This window comes from Bombus vancouverensis, chromosome 11 (assembly GCF_051014615.1).
Source record: "Bombus vancouverensis nearcticus chromosome 11, iyBomVanc1_principal, whole genome shotgun sequence".
Taxonomy (NCBI): Eukaryota; Metazoa; Arthropoda; class Insecta; order Hymenoptera; family Apidae; genus Bombus; species Bombus vancouverensis.
Genome location: NC_134921.1, coordinates 9213350 through 9231431, shown reverse-complemented (window position 1 = coordinate 9231431; position 18082 = coordinate 9213350). Strand labels below are relative to the sequence as shown.

At 39.4% G+C, this 18082-nt stretch overlaps 1 protein-coding gene across 1 annotated transcript; it reads right to left on the bottom strand.

Annotated features, from left to right (window-relative positions):
- Positions 1-1391: 1391 nt before the first annotated feature.
- flz (transmembrane serine protease filzig) lies at positions 1392-17557 on the bottom strand. The gene is made up of 8 exons (XM_033343881.2): positions 16956-17557; positions 10224-10311; positions 4711-7223; positions 3740-4193; positions 3421-3607; positions 2800-3065; positions 2565-2719; positions 1392-2047 (listed from the first exon to the last, which is right to left on the bottom strand). Exons 1-8 carry the CDS (start codon positions 16956-16958, stop codon positions 1886-1888), a joined length of 3828 nt encoding a protein of 1275 aa, XP_033199772.2. The 5' UTR covers positions 16959-17557; the 3' UTR covers positions 1392-1885.
- Between the last annotated feature and the right edge of the window lie 525 nt (positions 17558-18082).

The window sequence follows — 18082 nt, the reverse complement described above, 5'->3', positions numbered from 1 at the left end:
CTTTGATCTTTGTTTAGATCATTGGTGGATGAGATGCTGAATAGACGATCAGGCAATTCTGATCGTTTGCTTTAAATTCGCCTATTTGCTTCGTAAATGCAATTCACATTGAATTAACAATTTCGTTTTACAAAGTATTTCGTTTTACAAGTATTACGTTTACAAATATCCTGGAGGGATCATAGATGCGATGCAAAAGTGATTTCAAATTATTCTCGAGTTAAAGAATTTGCGTAGAACGTTTCAACGTACGAGTATAATATTTTTATTTAACATGTTCAACAGTTGCATATATGTAGAATAGAACAAAAATTGCATCTCTTCTCACAGGATACAGCAGCGCCATTCGTTGGGTGAACTTTCGTGTAGGTGTTTAGCTCTTTCCTCGTCGTTCCAGTCAAACGTTATTGTTTCCATCTTCGTTGGTCGTATTGATCCGAGATGTCCTGATGTTCCACAGGGCGGTCGATCCTGCTCCATTTATTCGTTCCCTAGGTGGCCCATGAATAATGCCTGTATATGCAGTAGCAAAGAGAGTGTTTTTCGCTAAAGTAAAAGGTGTTATTTTATTTCTCAAAGTGACATTATTTTTATTTCGTCATTGTTCTTTCGTTTTACAATTGAAGCAATTGCAGCTCGAAAGTAAAACACAACACAGCTCGAATATGCATTTCTCTCCCTCGAGAAAATTCAAATTTTATGTGATTCACGTTCATGTTTCTAGATCATGGTTCAACTACTTTTGACACGCACATGTTCCGGAAGACTTCCCGTAAATATACCCTTAAGTACACAACCACCTGTCTGTGGAAATGCCAAAGTACATGTATATGTAATTTACGTTGCATGTGTAAGGGCTATTTATAACATGCAACGACGAGATTTATATGTTCTGCATTTTTCCCTTTATAGAGAGTATAAAATCAAGATTGAAAAAGGTTGGATAAACGAGATTTAACTACGTAGACGAATATGTTGTAGCCGCCCTTGATTAAGTAATCAGTTTTATTTTCGACTTTTTATCAGATTAAGGCGGTTTGATTATTTGCTCGTATTCGCATAAATTAAAGTATAAGGTTCGTTAAAATATTTTCGCCGGATGGAAATGTTGTTCGCTGCTTAAGTGTCGCGTGCTATTAGACGTGATAGGTTCTGAACTTCCAAGAAACTTTATCCACGATGGTTAAAGTTTGTATCACGCACGGCTTTCTAATTACTATAAGTTCGTCCCAAGTTCTTTACAAATGAATTAGAATTTCCAGACGGTCCGCGATTTTTATTTTTTAATTCTGCAACGTCTTTCTTCATCTTTTCATCTCTTTCTTTCCCTCCAAGTCAAATGTATATTTTTCAATGGCGCGCGGTGAGGATGGAAAGAAAACACTGTTACCTCGTATAAAAATGAGTTTAATAAATAACAGCTAACAACGAAATAAATAAGGCTCGCAGTTCGTAACTGTATACATATAGTACGTGTAATACGTACTCACGTATATATACATGGTACACACACGTTTAACGTTTGATGTACATAAATACGCGGTGATTTTTCGGATACTGATCAAAATTTCACGAAATAGTTGCCACTAAATATCGATCCTGATACTATTTCAAAATTTAAATAATCGAAAATCAACGAAATAACTTATCGATTCTACTAAGTACTTGTTAAGGAAATTGGGATATTTGAGCGATAGAAATTATTTAAAGTTGGAAATAGTATACGAAACGCGTCCGTGTCCGTTTCATCCTTTTAGTCCCTTAATCGATATTCTTCAATCTATTCCGAAGGAAATAAATTAATCTTCCTTTGTACATTTATACAAGTGGCACGAAATCATCAGTGCCTGTCACCTTGTCCAAAAAATAAACTATTTGCTGGCTTTCAGACGCCGGTGATACTGTGTAGCCAGGGTTTAAAGTAAGTTGTTCTCATGTAGACACCTGGAAGATATGGTGCAGCACATGTTATTCCATGGGATACCGTCCCTACCAAAAACCATCTTCCGTCTGGTCGTTGCATCACCAGTGGACCACCACTGTCACCCTGTGAAATAATCAAATGGAGATAATATTAAAATATCGTTTTCTTTCTTTTGTTCATAAAGGAACAAACAAAGACTAAAACAGGGCGAATTCATTTTATGATACAGTGAAAAGGAAACTACGGTTATGCAAAATAGGGGAAGGGATGCAAAATACTTTTACAAACACAACCGGAAACGTATAATGCGTATCTGGACAATTTAGTAAATTTATAACAACGGTATATGAATGTTACTAAAATGTATAAATTAATTAAACCAACAGCAAGAGCAATATTCCTCATCTTCTTGCAGAATCGACGCAGAATAAAGTTAAATTACTCGTTTACAAGATGATAATCGAATAGTATTGCTATATTCCTATATTTCGCAGGAATATTTTATACGAATTCTATGCATCTTTGCACATTTGAATTTCCCATAAATGCATAAACATCCGTAGTATAGTAAGAAATTAGTAACAAGCTACTTATATAGTTTAATGGGTTCTAATGAGAAGTTACGTCGTTTTGAAGATACCTCGCAAGAGTCTTTTTGTCCGTTAGCATATCCGGCGCAGAGGAAGCTGTCGAGAATCAGCTTGGAGTGTCCACCTGTCTGGAACATTTCTTGACAGACAGAATTCTTGATTATGGGCACTTGGACCTCTTGTAGAACAGATGGTACACCGCCATCTGTAAAGTCAGATTATTTATAAGTATGCTATTCATAAATACGTTAAGTAAAATATAGCACAAGTAGAAACGATACTAACTGTACTTCAATCGCCCCCAGCCAGTGACAGTGGCCATTCTACTCGTGAAATCTATACCATCTTCGGGCATACAAATTGGGACGATGTGAACATCAAATTGTATCGGTGTTTCCAATTCCAGGAGGGCTAGGTCACTCTCGAACGTCGTTGGATTATAGCCTCTATTGACGATTACTCGTCGAACGTTCCTTGTTACGCTCCGTTTTGCTTCCAATTCGCCGGATAGATCGAATTCTCCAAAAACGGCTACCAATGTCGCTAAGAATCTGTAAAACGTTTGTCAATACAAATTTGATACATCTTTGCATATTACGTGCTTTAACCAATTTTAACCAATTCACGCCGTTTACTATAAGTAGAAAGTACCAGGACATTTCATATTACGTTAAAAAAGAATTAGTATTTTATGTTTTTATTGTAAGGCTGAAATAATAGATTTAATGAAATATTGAATAAAAATTTAATAAAATAATTAATAAATAGATCTAAATAAAAATCAGCAAGCGTTTTAATAATATGAAATATGGCCACTAGTGTATGGACAATATGGAAAGAATATACCAGATAATATTCTAATCAAATATAAATGAAAAAATATGCTATGGAAAATATTGCACATACCCTGGTTGACAATGAGCTGCAGTGATGACGTATTTGTCCGTGATCAGTACACCACCGCACTTATTCTTCGTGAAGAGACCCAACCAAGTGGCTTCTCGGACTAAAACTTGCCATGGCCATTCGCCAAAAGTCGCTGCTTTACCACCGACGATTCTTCCAGATTTAACCAAAGGTCTTATACCACATTCTGTAGAAAAATAACAACATTTAGTGAAAGGTAGCAATAAAATTTATACGGTAAAATTTTTGCTCGATTGCGCCGATACATCATGAAATTTGAAATATAGCTTATTATAACAATTAAGTAAACAGCACTCACGAGAACGAAAATCATTCGAGGACGTAATCTGCGGACTCGCAGTGATTTCGTCTGCACTAGAAGTACTAGTTTCCTCTTCTTCCGCTACTATCAGCTCCGTGCTTGTAGCCAGCGTTGTAGTAGGTTTTCTAGTTGGTCTAGTACGTTTCGTTGTAACCTGGGGTTTCTTCGTGGTTGCAGCAGACCCACTAGTTGGTTTCGGTCTCGTCGTTGCCGGTTTCGAAGGACGAACTGGTTTCTCCGATACCGATGGTTTTACAGTTGTCGGACGATTGATCGGTCTCTTCGTGGTCGTTGGTTTCTTCGTCGTAACGTACGAAGGTTTCGTCGTTGTTGAGGGTTTTCGCGCGGGTTTTCGCGTCGTGGTAGTTGGTCTCTTTGTTACAGTGGATGGTTGATTGGATGTTGCAACCGATGTCCCGTTAACGCGGTTGTATACGATATCTTTGAGATCCTGAATAAGATTATACGAGATTAGTCTTAGCCGTTAGATTAACCCTCGTCTCACGAAGGCTGAATTGTTGTCGCGAGCACTGAGTATTCCATGTTATAGCAATGAGTTGAGTCAACGAGCTTTTTATCCCTATTAAAGTAGAATTATTCATATAGTTTAACTTGTTAGCCGAGGAGGCCGACTTAGCTTGTCACTTAGATTCCTAATCTCTCGATATAATTTTTTTTTTTTTATAGATGTATTATTATCCAAAAATAATCTCCTTCGATATAAATAGACGTATATAAATAGCATCAAAGGTATCATTTTCATCAAAAATAAGTTTCATATTTACATTTGGAAAAACTAAAATTCATTCAACTGGAATTAATTTGTACGATTTCTATAACTAGAGAAGTTGTTGATTAATAATACATAAATATAGAAAATAATAGACGAGATATTTGTACGAATCAGAATTGGACCAATCTTTGTAAAAGCAATAAATAGACCATAAAAGTAAATGTAAAAGTAATACCTGAAAGTTGCCTTGTAGAGACTGTACAATCTTGTTCACGAATGTGTCGACTTTATTCGTAAGAATATCATCTTCGATGAAGGTGGGTGTTGGAATATCATTCTCACTTATCATCTCGATATCTGGATAACCGGTGTTATTAAAAGTTTCAACGATGGTTGGCTTTTCTTGTTGCGAAATTGGTGTTGATATATTAAGATTCGGATTTCTGACAGGTGGGAAATTGATCAGGTCATCCGGAGCAGCCGTTTCTTCGTCGCAGTGTGGTAGAGCAGTCGTTGCTTTGAAGTCCATCATCGTTGAAGTGGTAGGATCTTTGAAGACTACAGTGTTGACAGGTGTTAAATCGTCGTCTGGGAAAACCAACGGAGGACTAGATGGTCTCAAATGGAAACTCGGCTTGCTCGACCATGAAGAAAGGGTAGTCCAAATTGTAGGTCTCTTTGTTGGCAACTTCTCGGAATTTGACTCTAATTCAGTCTCAGTGACGACAGATTCTGTGCTATAGCTACTGTTCACCATTGGCTTAGACGTAGTCCCGTCTTTCACGTTGACGCTGAAGAAACTCGTCGAAACCACGTTATTGGTAGCAACATTGGAAATCACTGTACTGATATTGTGAGTAATGGTTGTCGAGACGCTTGGTTTCCTCGTGGTAAGCGGACTTGGTCTCGTCGATCCGATTGTAGGCTTAAAAACTGTCGTACTAGGACCAACAGTTTCGCTCACTGGTCTCCTTGTAACCGCTTTCTGGGTAGTATCAGTAGTGAATTCTGTACCAAGGGGCCCTAGGACAATCACAGTCGGCGCAGGGGGATTCGTCGTTGTCGCTTTCGTGGAATAATCCGAAGTACCGATATTAGCAAGAGTCGATTGACTCGATGGTCTCGACGAATGCGAATTGGAAGTCGAATACAAAGCGAAGGTCGTGTCTGTAGGAACTGTCTCGTAGCTGTAATAATTCGATGTCTGTACTGGTTTATAAAAGGTGTACGGGAAAGTTTGAGCGGTAGTTGGAACGGTAGGAGCTTTCGTGGAGATTCGAACCAACGATGGTTTCGAAGTTTCGTCGATACTGACCCATTTATTAATGGATGAGTTGGGGGTTTGAATCGTGGTTCCCGAACCTGGTTTCGTTTCGTTCAGAATGGAAATTATATGATTAATCGCTAGCTCTTCCTTATCTACTATGTCGTCCTTTTTGTTGCCGGACGGTGCGTCATAGGTAATTGTTGGCACTTTTACTAGTTCATCCTTTTTGTCGCTTAAAGTAGTCATCGGCGTGGTCGTTCTCCTGTTCGTAAACTCGGTAGCCTCCACGTTCTTCGTCGACACTCTTTCTTCTATCGTGCTGATTTCTCCAAAGTTATCGATCGCAGTTGCTTGAGGGAGAGAAGTCGTCGTGAGTCTCTGTGTGCTGGCGTACATTTGGGTAACCACCGGCAATCTCGTTATCGACGGTGTGCTGAGTTTTTGATCTGCCGAGGTAGAAGACATCGCGTCATGCATCGAAGACGCTGATTGATCCGAAAATTTCATCCACTGTGTCGTCGAAGTACTTTGGTAAGTGGTGTCGTGCAGAGGCCTCTTAATTTCCGTAGTCGACACACTTTCAGTCACTTTCGGCTTCTGAGTGCTGTTCAAAGTTTCAGTCACTTTCTTCTTCTCGGCACTGGATTCCACATTAGGCTTGAACAAATCATCGGGATTATTTGTCTCGTTCAGCATGGTTCCGTTTTCGTTTAACAGTATCGTATCGGGCGAAGTGTGATTATTCTGACCCAGTCCTTGCGAAAACAAAGCTGGAAGTTGGTCAACCGGATCCGCTATCTGAAGTATTTGATCCGGACTCAGCAAAGTGGTAACCGGATTAATGGCGGAGTTGTCCTGGTGATTCTGAACGTTGTTGTTCGAGTCGGAGTGACTCAACAATCCTGGCAGACTCAGATCGTCTAAAACGTTCTGTTGACCCAACAGAGCTGGAAAATCTTCCTCTAAGTGACTTATGTCTGGTTGAGCAGGTACTTGCGGTTTTTCCGCATTTTCAACGCTGTCGTGCATCTGCGAACTTTCAGACGATGGTTTCGTGGTCGTCGAAGGCGCTTCGAACGTTGAAATTTTAGTGTACGTTGTTCCTCCGTTGTTCGCTTGATTGGACGCGTTAGGTGGATCAGTTTTGACGGTATTATCCTGGGACATAGTCATTCCAAGCGGCGTACCGTCTGAATTTAACAAGATCGGAATATCCGGAACGTGATCGATCTCGTGTACGTTGAATATTTCATCGGGGCTCGGAACGTTTTCGACGTTGCTGCCAAGCGAATTTTTCGGTGGCAGTTGACAACATGCACCAAAAAGGAACCCGTCCACACACGCGCCGACCACTTGCCCATTTCGACGCGAGCATTCGTAATTGAACATGCATATCGCGGGTTCATTCGACTTTACTCGGGATGGTATCGTTGGCTGGCACGCTTTTGGTACTATTCTATATCCGCCGAACAGTCTTCTGCCTGTAAAAGTAAATCGTCGTGCAAAATATCTTTTCGAGTATTGACGTTCTACGAATTCTTGAACGCCCGTTTGATCCAGTTACGATAGCGGTTCGCGAAACAAGGCGAACTTTTATTATTCCAATCAGGGCGTACTACTGTAATTAGCGACGAGTCTGCAACGGTTCACGATAAACGAGTTGAAAACGAAACTAACTGGACTGGTTTGGTATTCGGCGCTGTTAAGATGGTGCGAACAAATATGCAGAAACATTCGTCCTAAATTCTGTCTTTGATTTTTCAGAGAAAGCGGTCATTTATCCGCGGCCTACGACTTGGTAAATTTATTACGTCGATTTTTGAATTTGGGCCAATGTGTCTGATAGTATAGTATACTAATAATTCGTGGAAATTCGTTGATACGAAAATGCCAATTCCAAAGACAGAGAGTACAGCGTTAAACGTTTCGTTATGTCTTTATACTCATAAAAATCGGCATTTAGCGTGATCGGTTATGCTCAGGTGACCAAGCCATACACGAGCAAGCATGTAGGCTTTGCACGTGCCTTCTTACGTGTCTGCATACTACCAATATAATGACCTACTAACGTGAATCGTCCGTAGACGAGGATCACCAGGATCCTTCCGGCGTTCCAGATTTTTGTTGAATTTTTCACGGACTTTCGTTTTGTGTCCAACTATGTCACGAACAACGTGAATTCGGGTACGTTACAAATTCATATTCCAACAATCAGTTTGATTTATAAAGAATTACAGGCTATTAAAAATTATTTACTCGAGAAGTTTTTGCACACAATTCCTAATTAAAGAACAAAGTGCTAGGCAACAAAACCCGTTATTTTCAACGCACAAAAAGACGAAACGCTCTTTCTTTGGAATACGATAAATTCGACCTTTGGAATTTTTATCAGATACATCGTGCTCTAATAACATTTTGTTCCACTTACTTTCGACGAACGTAATTACAAATTTTACTAATTAAATGAACGCGTTGCCACCCTTCTAGAGTATATAGATACGTTGCCGTATCGATTGTGCAATACGTTGGTTAATCTATTATTACGCAGCGCAAACAGGGTAATAAGACTGTTGCGTGATATTTAATTAGCGATTGGTTTAGGAAAATGGAACTGCGAAAATGGTAAAGATCGTATTTAGGGCGAGTGTCCTTGTTGATTAATAAACCCTGAAACTATTCTTCGTCAGGGAAATCGATCAAAATTGTTTCCGCTTCGTAGAACCTGTCTTCGCTTAACTATTTCGTATTCAATTGGTTTGTCAAAGTAGTTGGGGCGTTATGGATTTAATATGAAACGACGTATCTGTGACCATCGGAAGATTGCTTTAATTATTCAATATAAATGCTTCGTATGCGTGTGACACTTTGTAGGGATATTCGAAATTTCTGTCGTCTATTGAGAACGCGCGAACATGCATTTAGAATGAGATACGCGCACGTATAAATACGCGACTCGTGGAATTCGCGACTTTCGAAAGGAAGTGAGATGTAAGTGGAATTTGGTGTCAATGTTGGTACGTGTGCGATTGTTTGAAAAGTAACGCGCCTATGTGCATAAGGGTATATGTATAAATAGACAGCGGGTATTGAAACTCGAAACTTCAGCGATTCGTATGTAATTGATAATGACTGCAATTGAAAAACTGTGAAATTATTCTCGGTGAAATGTACGCGTGGGAAGATACGTTTGTTTCACCATGCAGACGCAATCAACGCAGAGATAATTACAACGTGGTAGACAGTCCACGTGTGAGACATGACGTTATCGGTTAAAATACTTCAACGAATGCGCGCGAGTATGCAACGAACCGAGATTGACACTGAATTATAGGATTCCGCGCGAGTGGAACTTTTCATCGACCTCTGACATTTTCATCGGTTTACAATGAAGAGAAGCGTACCATGGAAAAATATTCTGTCTATATGTATTATCCCATAATCGAGGAGCATTCTGGTAAAAGAACCCGTAAGATAAAACGGTGGATCGAGTAAATTGCATTGGAATTGCATTCTAGTTCCAGTTTTTTAATATTAATAGACCGCAGGCTTCTACGCATTTGTGGGAAATATGCATAGAATGCACATAATACGCAAATATATATAAAATATTCAAAATATAATACTCGTTAAAATATTTAGCAGATTATATTCATAGAATTATGAAACTTTGCATAAATATCTGCAGCCTAGATATTTTAGCTACGTTTGAATTAATAATTATTAGACCGCGGATTTTCATGCATTTATGGGAAATTTCAAGGTGTTAAAGTGCATATAATATGTAAAAGTATATGAAATAATACTTAATAGAATAGACAGTTTCCTATGTAAGTTGTATCTTTTTAATTATATTCGTAGAATTATCAATTTTTGCATAAATATCTGCTGTCCGGATATTAGCTACGTTTGAATTAATAATTATTGCAACACGGATTTTCATGTGATATTTATAGGCAATTTCAAGGTGCTAAAATGTATAGAACGTAAGTAATATGCAAAAATAATATGGAATTTAGTACGGAAAATGTATTCTTAGTTTCCACTCCTTTAATAGTAAATATTAAGATGTTTCATAAATGCATAGATATACCTACACAGTCTAATAATTACAGAGGTTCTGAAAAATTTATTTTCTTCTTTGTATATTTACGAAATAAAGAAAACTTTTATAATTCAACTATTTGACTAGAAAATAGGCTCGGTGTATGTACATCAACGCTTATCATAGGTCTACGATGTATAGTCCCTTTTTCAGAAAACTCCCTAATTTTCATTCTGGATAATCCACTGCACAATTTCTGACGAATAATTAAGGTCGAAGATTCTAATGCAACAATTACACTTTTCAACGTGAAAGGCAACTCACGTTTACGGGAAGCTTTCCATAGTTAAAAATAAAATCGCAATCATCGTATTCACTTATCGCAATCCATTAATTCTTGATCTATGTTTAGTCGCTCGTTATATAATTTAATTGTTACCTGTGGCTTGGGGCACGTAAGAACGTGAAATAACGGACATCGAAGAAAGGATGACGAGTAATAAATGGATATTCTTCCCGACAGCCATCTGTAACGAAAATTTAGATCGTTTTGTTAGAAAAAGTTATTCGTACGAGTAATCTCAAAATTATTTAAACAACGATTACACTTTACAGAAACGAGATGTACATATACAGTGGAGCTTCCTTTATCTTATCCGAACTAATAGGCAGAAAAAACTATTTGGATAACAGAATTTACGGATAATAGAGCAATCACTTTTCTAATATGAAAGCTCGCTTATTGAAACACAGATTAAAATCAATTGATTCTTCAAATATTTATTCTCCAAATATTTGGAGATCCTATATCTTGCTAGCTACTAAATTATGATTTTTTCAACACAAGTAATGTTTTGTACTTCAAACAAATATTATCGCTTTTGTTTGCTGTTTCTATTTGTATAAAGTCGTCAATATTATCGTCTTTATCGCAATGAAATTATCTGATAACACCAGTATGTTTAAGGTTTTTCTAGTATTACCAGTAGTTGAGGGATCTACATGCTTCAGATCAGATACTTTCATCATGTACATTCATCATTGTACATATATCATGAACATCATGTATTTTTGCCAATTCTGTTACACTTACACTATTTTCGTATTTCCCGTTATGTCGTATTTTGTTTTTTATAGTTAAAACTATTAGTTTCACACTAAATTTTTATGATGAGAATTCACTGGATCGAATACAGGAAAGAATACATTGTATACGAACACTAGCAAAGTATGTACATATATGAAACGGAAAGAGTCATCCGTTACTGGGAAATGTCATGTTGGGATAATAGAACGTTCGGATGTTAAGAGTATTCGGATATGGGAGGTTCTACTCTATATTAATCGTCATTTCAAATCTACTTACACACATTGTAGATATGTATACTGCCTTTTGTAACGGTACAAGAAATTAGTATCGTGAGTCGCAACAGCTACAAAATATAAACTAGTTTGTACTCCATCTTAATTTGCAAGTTATTCCTTTACAACTTGTTCTCGTGAAATATACTCCAAATATTCAAAGAGAATCTACTATGCATAAAATATTTCATCACTCTACCGTATATATACTCTCTTCGTGCATCTATTCAAAGGGAATTTAAAGATGCAAAACTGGAATGTAAATAATACATATAAAATAAAAAATAGAATGCGTATTACATGGAGGAATACATTGAATATCTCAAGTAGAGTAATTTCTCATAACTTTAGTGGATGAGACGAATCTTTATTTAGATTCTACTTCTTTGTCTTCATTCATAAAGATACAAATTGGCATGAAAATTTAAGATTATTCGCCGCGAAAGTGCTTGAAATCTTCTACAGAGAAACATAATATCTTTACTTACTGTTTAGAGAGGTAAATAAATTTACCAGGTAGTTGTATATCTTAAATTCTTACTAAAAAGAGAAACAAGATCATCTTTTTTAACGAGTCAATTAAAAGAGCAGATCCTAGGACAGCGATAAAAGGTAACGAAGAGGTTCGCAGAAATGATGAGAATCCACGGTGCTTCATCGCAGCGTCTTGCTTTTTCTCATCTGACGATACTTTCCGATATTTACACGCTCACGTGCGTGTCTCGAAGGTGAACACACACGGTATCCCTTCGTGTCCCGAAATCCCGTTACACAGTCGGTTCAGAGGCATTCTACGTATCACGGCTGCGTAATGCTAAACAGAGAAGCGAGAACGACGACGACGAAGAAGAGCAAAGAAAATACAAGGGGCAGCAGACCATTGCTCGTGATCTTGCGTTGATGCGCGGTGAGGAAAGGGGCCGTGAGAAAGACGAAGAGAGCGAAGAAGCTGATTGCTCGAACGTTGCTTCACCAAGCCACCGGTAACCTAGTTACCAATTCCCCCTCACTGTCCTATTCTTCGCCGTTCCTCTGACCTTCTTAACAACCATAAATTCGATCTTGTGCGTCGTAATAGCGAATTAATTTTTCATTGACAAGACGGTGCTGCGACGATAGCTTCTTCAAAGATAAACAGATTTCTCGTTTCACTGTAGGAAACTGCGTGACGTTCATGGACGTATTTCAAACGGTTTCATAAATGGTCGAGGTAGTTAAATGCTTAACAGTCGACTTTTTTTTCGCGTGTTCCATGCTAATGTGAAATCTGTTGTTAAAAATAGCAGAAACGGTGGAGTGGAAGAATGGAGGAAGATACCGGTATTACAAATTATTGATTCTTTGTGGTATCCACTGACTTTTCTTTCTTTTGTCGCTGAGTGTCATTACTTGCACGCGATGCTAGGCTGTGCGCGGGAGCCGCGTCGATTCATTGGAAATTCGTTTTCTATTGGTCGATTGACGATTCACGAATGTCACGCAGAATGCGTCAGAAATGTATTCTCTTATATTCTCTGTTGACGTTTGGTGTTGTAAATGTGGATCTGCTAAACCTATGCGAATGCTATTAAATGCAACGTTCCGATTCCACGATCACAGAGAAAGTATTATGTTGACCCGGCGAAATCGATTACATCGTCTTCGTTAGCTATTGCGGATGATTATACGTTACACGGCGTTCTCGTGGCGAGAACATTTCACGCTGATAACGTGACAATAGTTCCCTTTCGTTCGTCGTTTATTCACGTGCTATGCAAGCATGCTATACGCGCGTAAATACGCGGAAGTCACTTTCCTTCGAACCGTCCCGTTTCTCGGTCTTCAATTTCAAGTAGTTTCGATCGCGACAAAAACAGGCCGGTAGCAAAGGACGATAATTATCCTTAATTATCTTTTCATTCCTGTAGAATAGTTAACAGTTACTACACAGACAGAATCACTGCTAAAGATGCGGCGATAGCTTTTTAACGAGACTGCTACTTGCTTCTGTTCGCAAACAGTTGCACGGTGATCTCTAATTGATCGGTTGTTCCATTGACGGTTATTCCATTCGTTGTTAATGGATTGCAAAGTGTAATAAAGCGAAAGACTGTACCAATAAATTAAAATTGAATTTCGATTAATGGAAAAACCTACAAGTACAAACATTGTGTTTTCTCCGGAAAAGATACGAACAACTCACAGTTTATTATACAAAGCGAAGGAAAAATCCTGTTCGTCCAACGTACAATGCCGAGGATAATATCTTACGTTGACTTGTTCTTGAAAGAACGTCAACCATCTTGCCTGGACGCATACGAAGAGAGGGCACACTGTATGCAGTATGCGCATGAAGATCCGGACACAGTCACGATCTTGAGCTCCTCGTAGCTTGCGCAGGATAAGAGTCAAAGAGTAGACTCGAGTGCCTCGAAAATTCTTCGGCGTTCATTGGCCGTTCATCGGTATATGGGTAAAGGCTTGTACAAGTGCATGAACACGGGTATGCATGGGATTCTGCGCACACCTGTACACGTAAACCCGAGAGAAAGCTCAGTTCGATTCTACTTCATTATTGGATCTGGGTGACCCGATTGGCTTGCCTTCGTCGATCAACCGAGAGATGCTTCCTCGTCATCGTCATCGTCATCGTCATCGTCATCGTCATCGTCATCGTCATCGTCATCGTCATCGTCATCGTCATCGTCATCGTCACCGTCCATTCTTTCTTCACTTGCAATCGGATCGTGTAGATCTGGTCGCGATAGTTCACCCATTTCGGTAGATCACATTGACATAGCCACGTAATGTCCTTGTGTCTATCGTATCTAGTTCTGCTATCGTTTATGGAACTGTGCTGACGTTTTCGTCAATTAAACGCGCAGGTGGTGCTCCTAGAAATTGTTTCCACACTGTGACGATGCAATTACGGTAGAGACTGATCGATCAGCTTAGCCCATTAATCCATTAAGGACCAACGTTACGTTAATGGCGTATTAAATTTGCAATTCTATTTTCAGTCACCTTACGTTATCAAATTCTGCTTTTTTACTTCTTTGTGACTATCCAAGGAAATTTCAAGAATTCGCTTAATATTTTCTTTATCACCATTTCTCCCACGTAGATTTTGCAGTTTTATGAGATCTAAAGAAACCGACGTATTTATAACATTGTGTCAAGGGAACGCTGGAGAAAGCAATACGATGGATAATCGAAACAAATAAACAACAGGAAGCTCATCAAAAATACAAGAGATGCGTAATGATATTTAGAAACGTACTCTGCTTTCACTTAAGCACCTCGAATACTTCGTACTTGATCATTCGTGCAAAACCGATCATCGCCTCCGCTCGGTTCAAGTCGAATAACTCGAACGATGGTCCGAAGCATATCATCTCTCTCCCTAAGAATTGTAGAAAGTGATAGTTTACCCGTATCCCATATCGAAATAGCGTGTAGTCGAAGAAACGTTCGTCGGTGAAGGAACGATAAAGAGTCAGTGGCGATAGCGTAGTAAATTGGAACAGAAGGAAATGTTCGATGAGAGCACTTTCTATAGTTGCTATGTACGTGCCGAAATAATGATGTTACTTTGAATAACTCGAAAGGGACAGTGCGTCGTCTGCATTTTAAGAGACTCGAAAAGTGGTCCCGGTATGTAGGGCGACAAAAGCAACGCGAACAGCCACTTAACCCAGCTAATCTACGCTAGTCACGCTGACAGAAAACGATTATTACGAAGATGTGACGATAATTACAGGGAAAATAATATAAGCGCGCGTCATATTATATTACACGTAACTTGTCACGAGCCTATGTTTTTGCTCTACTATTTTGCATTGTCTTTGCAATTTAGATTTCTAGATCGCGCGTAACGTACGTGTAACATCTCGAAAACGTATTGTTATTTAAGAGGCTGCTTCTTATCGATGGGAAACATCTTTATTGTCCCTAATAGTAATCCGCTAGATTCGTCGATCTGTTGAAATGGAGCGATAGGAAGAGTCGCGAATAAGCGTTAAACGCACAAATCAACGAATAGGATTGGAAAGAGTGACACGAGTCGTCTGCGTGCTGACAACCGTTACCAACTTACCACTACCTGCTGCTGTGGCATACCTAACTTACAAGTTAGGTGCACACACGAACCGGCGCGCGTGTACTACTCGTAGCAGGTCGTAGCAGCTCGTAGCAATGTGTCAGACGCCACTCGGGGTCAATGCGAGAAATTTTATTCTCTCCGATCGAATCTCTTCGGTCGTGAACTGTCCAAGAATACAGAGTTTCGAAAACGCTGGGATCGAACTTCATCGACAGGAAACTTGCAAGATAAAAAGAACCGGAACCAGTTTGTTCGATTGAGTTAAGAAAGAGGTGAATGAACGTCTAGCTTTATCTCGCATGTTAATGATCGAACACCGTTCATCTGTAGCCGAAATCTATTAACAGATCAACTATCTGTAAAATAGCTGGAACATTGACTTTCGATAGGAACGGGGTTAATGTCGTTTCCTGCGTGATCAATTTGGATGAAGAGCTTCATGGAATTTAAAGTAGTTAGACAAATTTGGCAATAGATACGTAATAGACGAAATTATCGACGACGTTTTTACAACCTTCTCATTCTTCTTACAAATAAATTATGTTACATTTACTTTATTTAATGCAATAATTTATATTACATTACATTAACTAGGCTCATTTGCAAGGACTAAAATCAAAATTTATCTGTGATTGATTTGTCTCTATTAATTCTTAATTATATTATTATTATATATATATGACCCTGTATGGAGGAATGGCCCTGTTAACGAGTTAAGTATAATCGCAGCAGGATTTGCGTTTGATGCTTACACGAAAACGTAATTATAAAAAGCAGACTACAATGTAATTACGTGTGACTCGGTTGTTACGTTTAATCTCGAAAAATGGGACTTTAAGAAGGTGCAACGTGTAGGTAACGACGCGTGGACGAAATCACCGAGAATGGAGCATCAGGATGAAGAAGGCAAAGAGAGAAAAAGGGAATAAGGATGCGGTGAAGCAGCGGAGCATGCCAAATGATCTTCTATGTATATCGCCTCCTTTACTACGGGCCAAAGTCGGAAACCCAGCTTTCTCCTGCCTCCACGGTCAAGTTACCTTCTGTACGATCGTACTGATTCCTGATCACGTCCTGGTTCCGATAAACGATTCTACGATTCGAACTGGCCGATAATTTTTCATCCTCGCCACTATCAAACTTTCTACATTAATATTTATTGCATTGTTTCCATGCTATCAGCATGTGGAGCCACGTCGAACGAAACGAAGTGTTACCGTACCCTGTCCACGTGAACCAAGATCAAGATAGCTCGATATATCTAAAGTAGACCTCGCACGTGTAATGATCGCTTAAACAAAATTAGCTACGTATTTTTCATTTACTTTTATAGCTTAGACTATAGTTAGAGTGGATGAGTTTTCAGACGAACACGTGAAAACAAGCAAGTACGCACCATTCAGATCAACTGCAGAGTCACATTGGTCAACTCTAAACATTGAAAAACACAGATAAGCTTATTGTCGTTATTATCGTTGCTGTCGTCTTGCGAAGAATGAACAATGGAAGTCATTTGTTTCTCAAGCATTGAATATTAATCATGTACTTATGTAATGAAACGAAGAAATTAGCTTCTGAGAGATTCATATGCGTTATAGATGTTTCATGAGATTCATTCGTGAGAAGAACAGTTTGTGAGAACACGCATCCATTGTAACTATAGTCATGTTGTACAATTCGGTGTTGTATATAAAATACTGACAATTCTGATTTATAAGGAATACTTGCCATGTAACGTATAAACCGTGATACGTTCGTGGACTCGTTAAACCCGTCTCATAACGTAGCCTTAAATCCTCGTGAAACGTTTAGTCGGTCGTTCTCCGGAGGAAAACACGACCTTTCTCACGTCACACGAACGTCTTTCGTCAAGTTCACACGTTGTCACCCCAGTTCCTTTACGCGTCGCACTTGTTCACTGAACTTCCTCCACTTCCCTTTTCCTTGTCCGCGTATCTCGCCTTACAAATCATATACTAACTCAACTGTAGTCTCAACTTCAACAGCGTTAGTAGGCAAATGTCCGCACGATTGATAACGAGGAGGATAACATGCACTGATCTAACGAGATACAGGTAAATTTGGTGGGCTATACACCGTCGACACCGATCGCGATATCGATGATAAAATCCTGCCGGCTGTCATCCGATATTCTAATCTGAAAAGCTCGGGCAGCGTTAGAACCGGGTCGACGGTCGATAGTCTGGGACACTGGGAGCTACAACCGGCGAACCTGTTCGATTGAACTTTTCACGCGATTCTAATGCCAATCTCTTCCACGCACCGTTCGTCCATCCGGTTAGTCAACTGGATGGTACCTGTCTGGTTGTTGTACCTCGTGCCACAGCATGTGCTGGAATCGCATGGCTAAGTCATAAGCGGCGCCTTCGAACAGGAATCGTGGTGGTGGTCGAAGAACGAACAGTGGTGGAGGTCGTTTATGGTGGAGGTAGCGTAGTCAGGAAGACGGATCGACGATCGGAAAAGTGGGGACCCTGTCTTCGAAGGCACAAACGACCAAGCATCATCGGGGAGAGAAAAAAGACAGACACCAGCTGGAGAGAGAGAACAAACCAGGAGAAACCAAAGTGGGCCAGTGACCAGGTCACGTGGAGAAGAACGAGGCCCAACGCGCACGACAGCGACACACTGTCCTACTCATCAGGATCGCCGTTGCTCTTGCTTCTATCTGTCCATTCAGGAAACGTATCGCGATGCATTCAACCTCCACTCACTTATCTGCTTGCTCATACGGAGACCAGACCGATCTAAAAGACTAGATACAGGGTTACACAGCGATTCATAAAGTATTTACAGATTGTCTATAATTCGATCGAAATTCCATTATGATCGAA

Excerpts from the sequence above, each read along its gene's own strand:
- flz (XM_033343881.2), bottom strand. Across the intron at positions 7,224-10,223 it reads TTACGTGCCCCAAGCCACAG|GCAGAAGACTGTTCGGCGGA; the intron begins GTAACAATTAAA and ends TTACTTTTACAG. Across the intron at positions 4,194-4,710 it reads CTCTACAAGGCAACTTTCAG|GATCTCAAAGATATCGTATA; the intron begins GTATTACTTTTA and ends AATCTTATTCAG.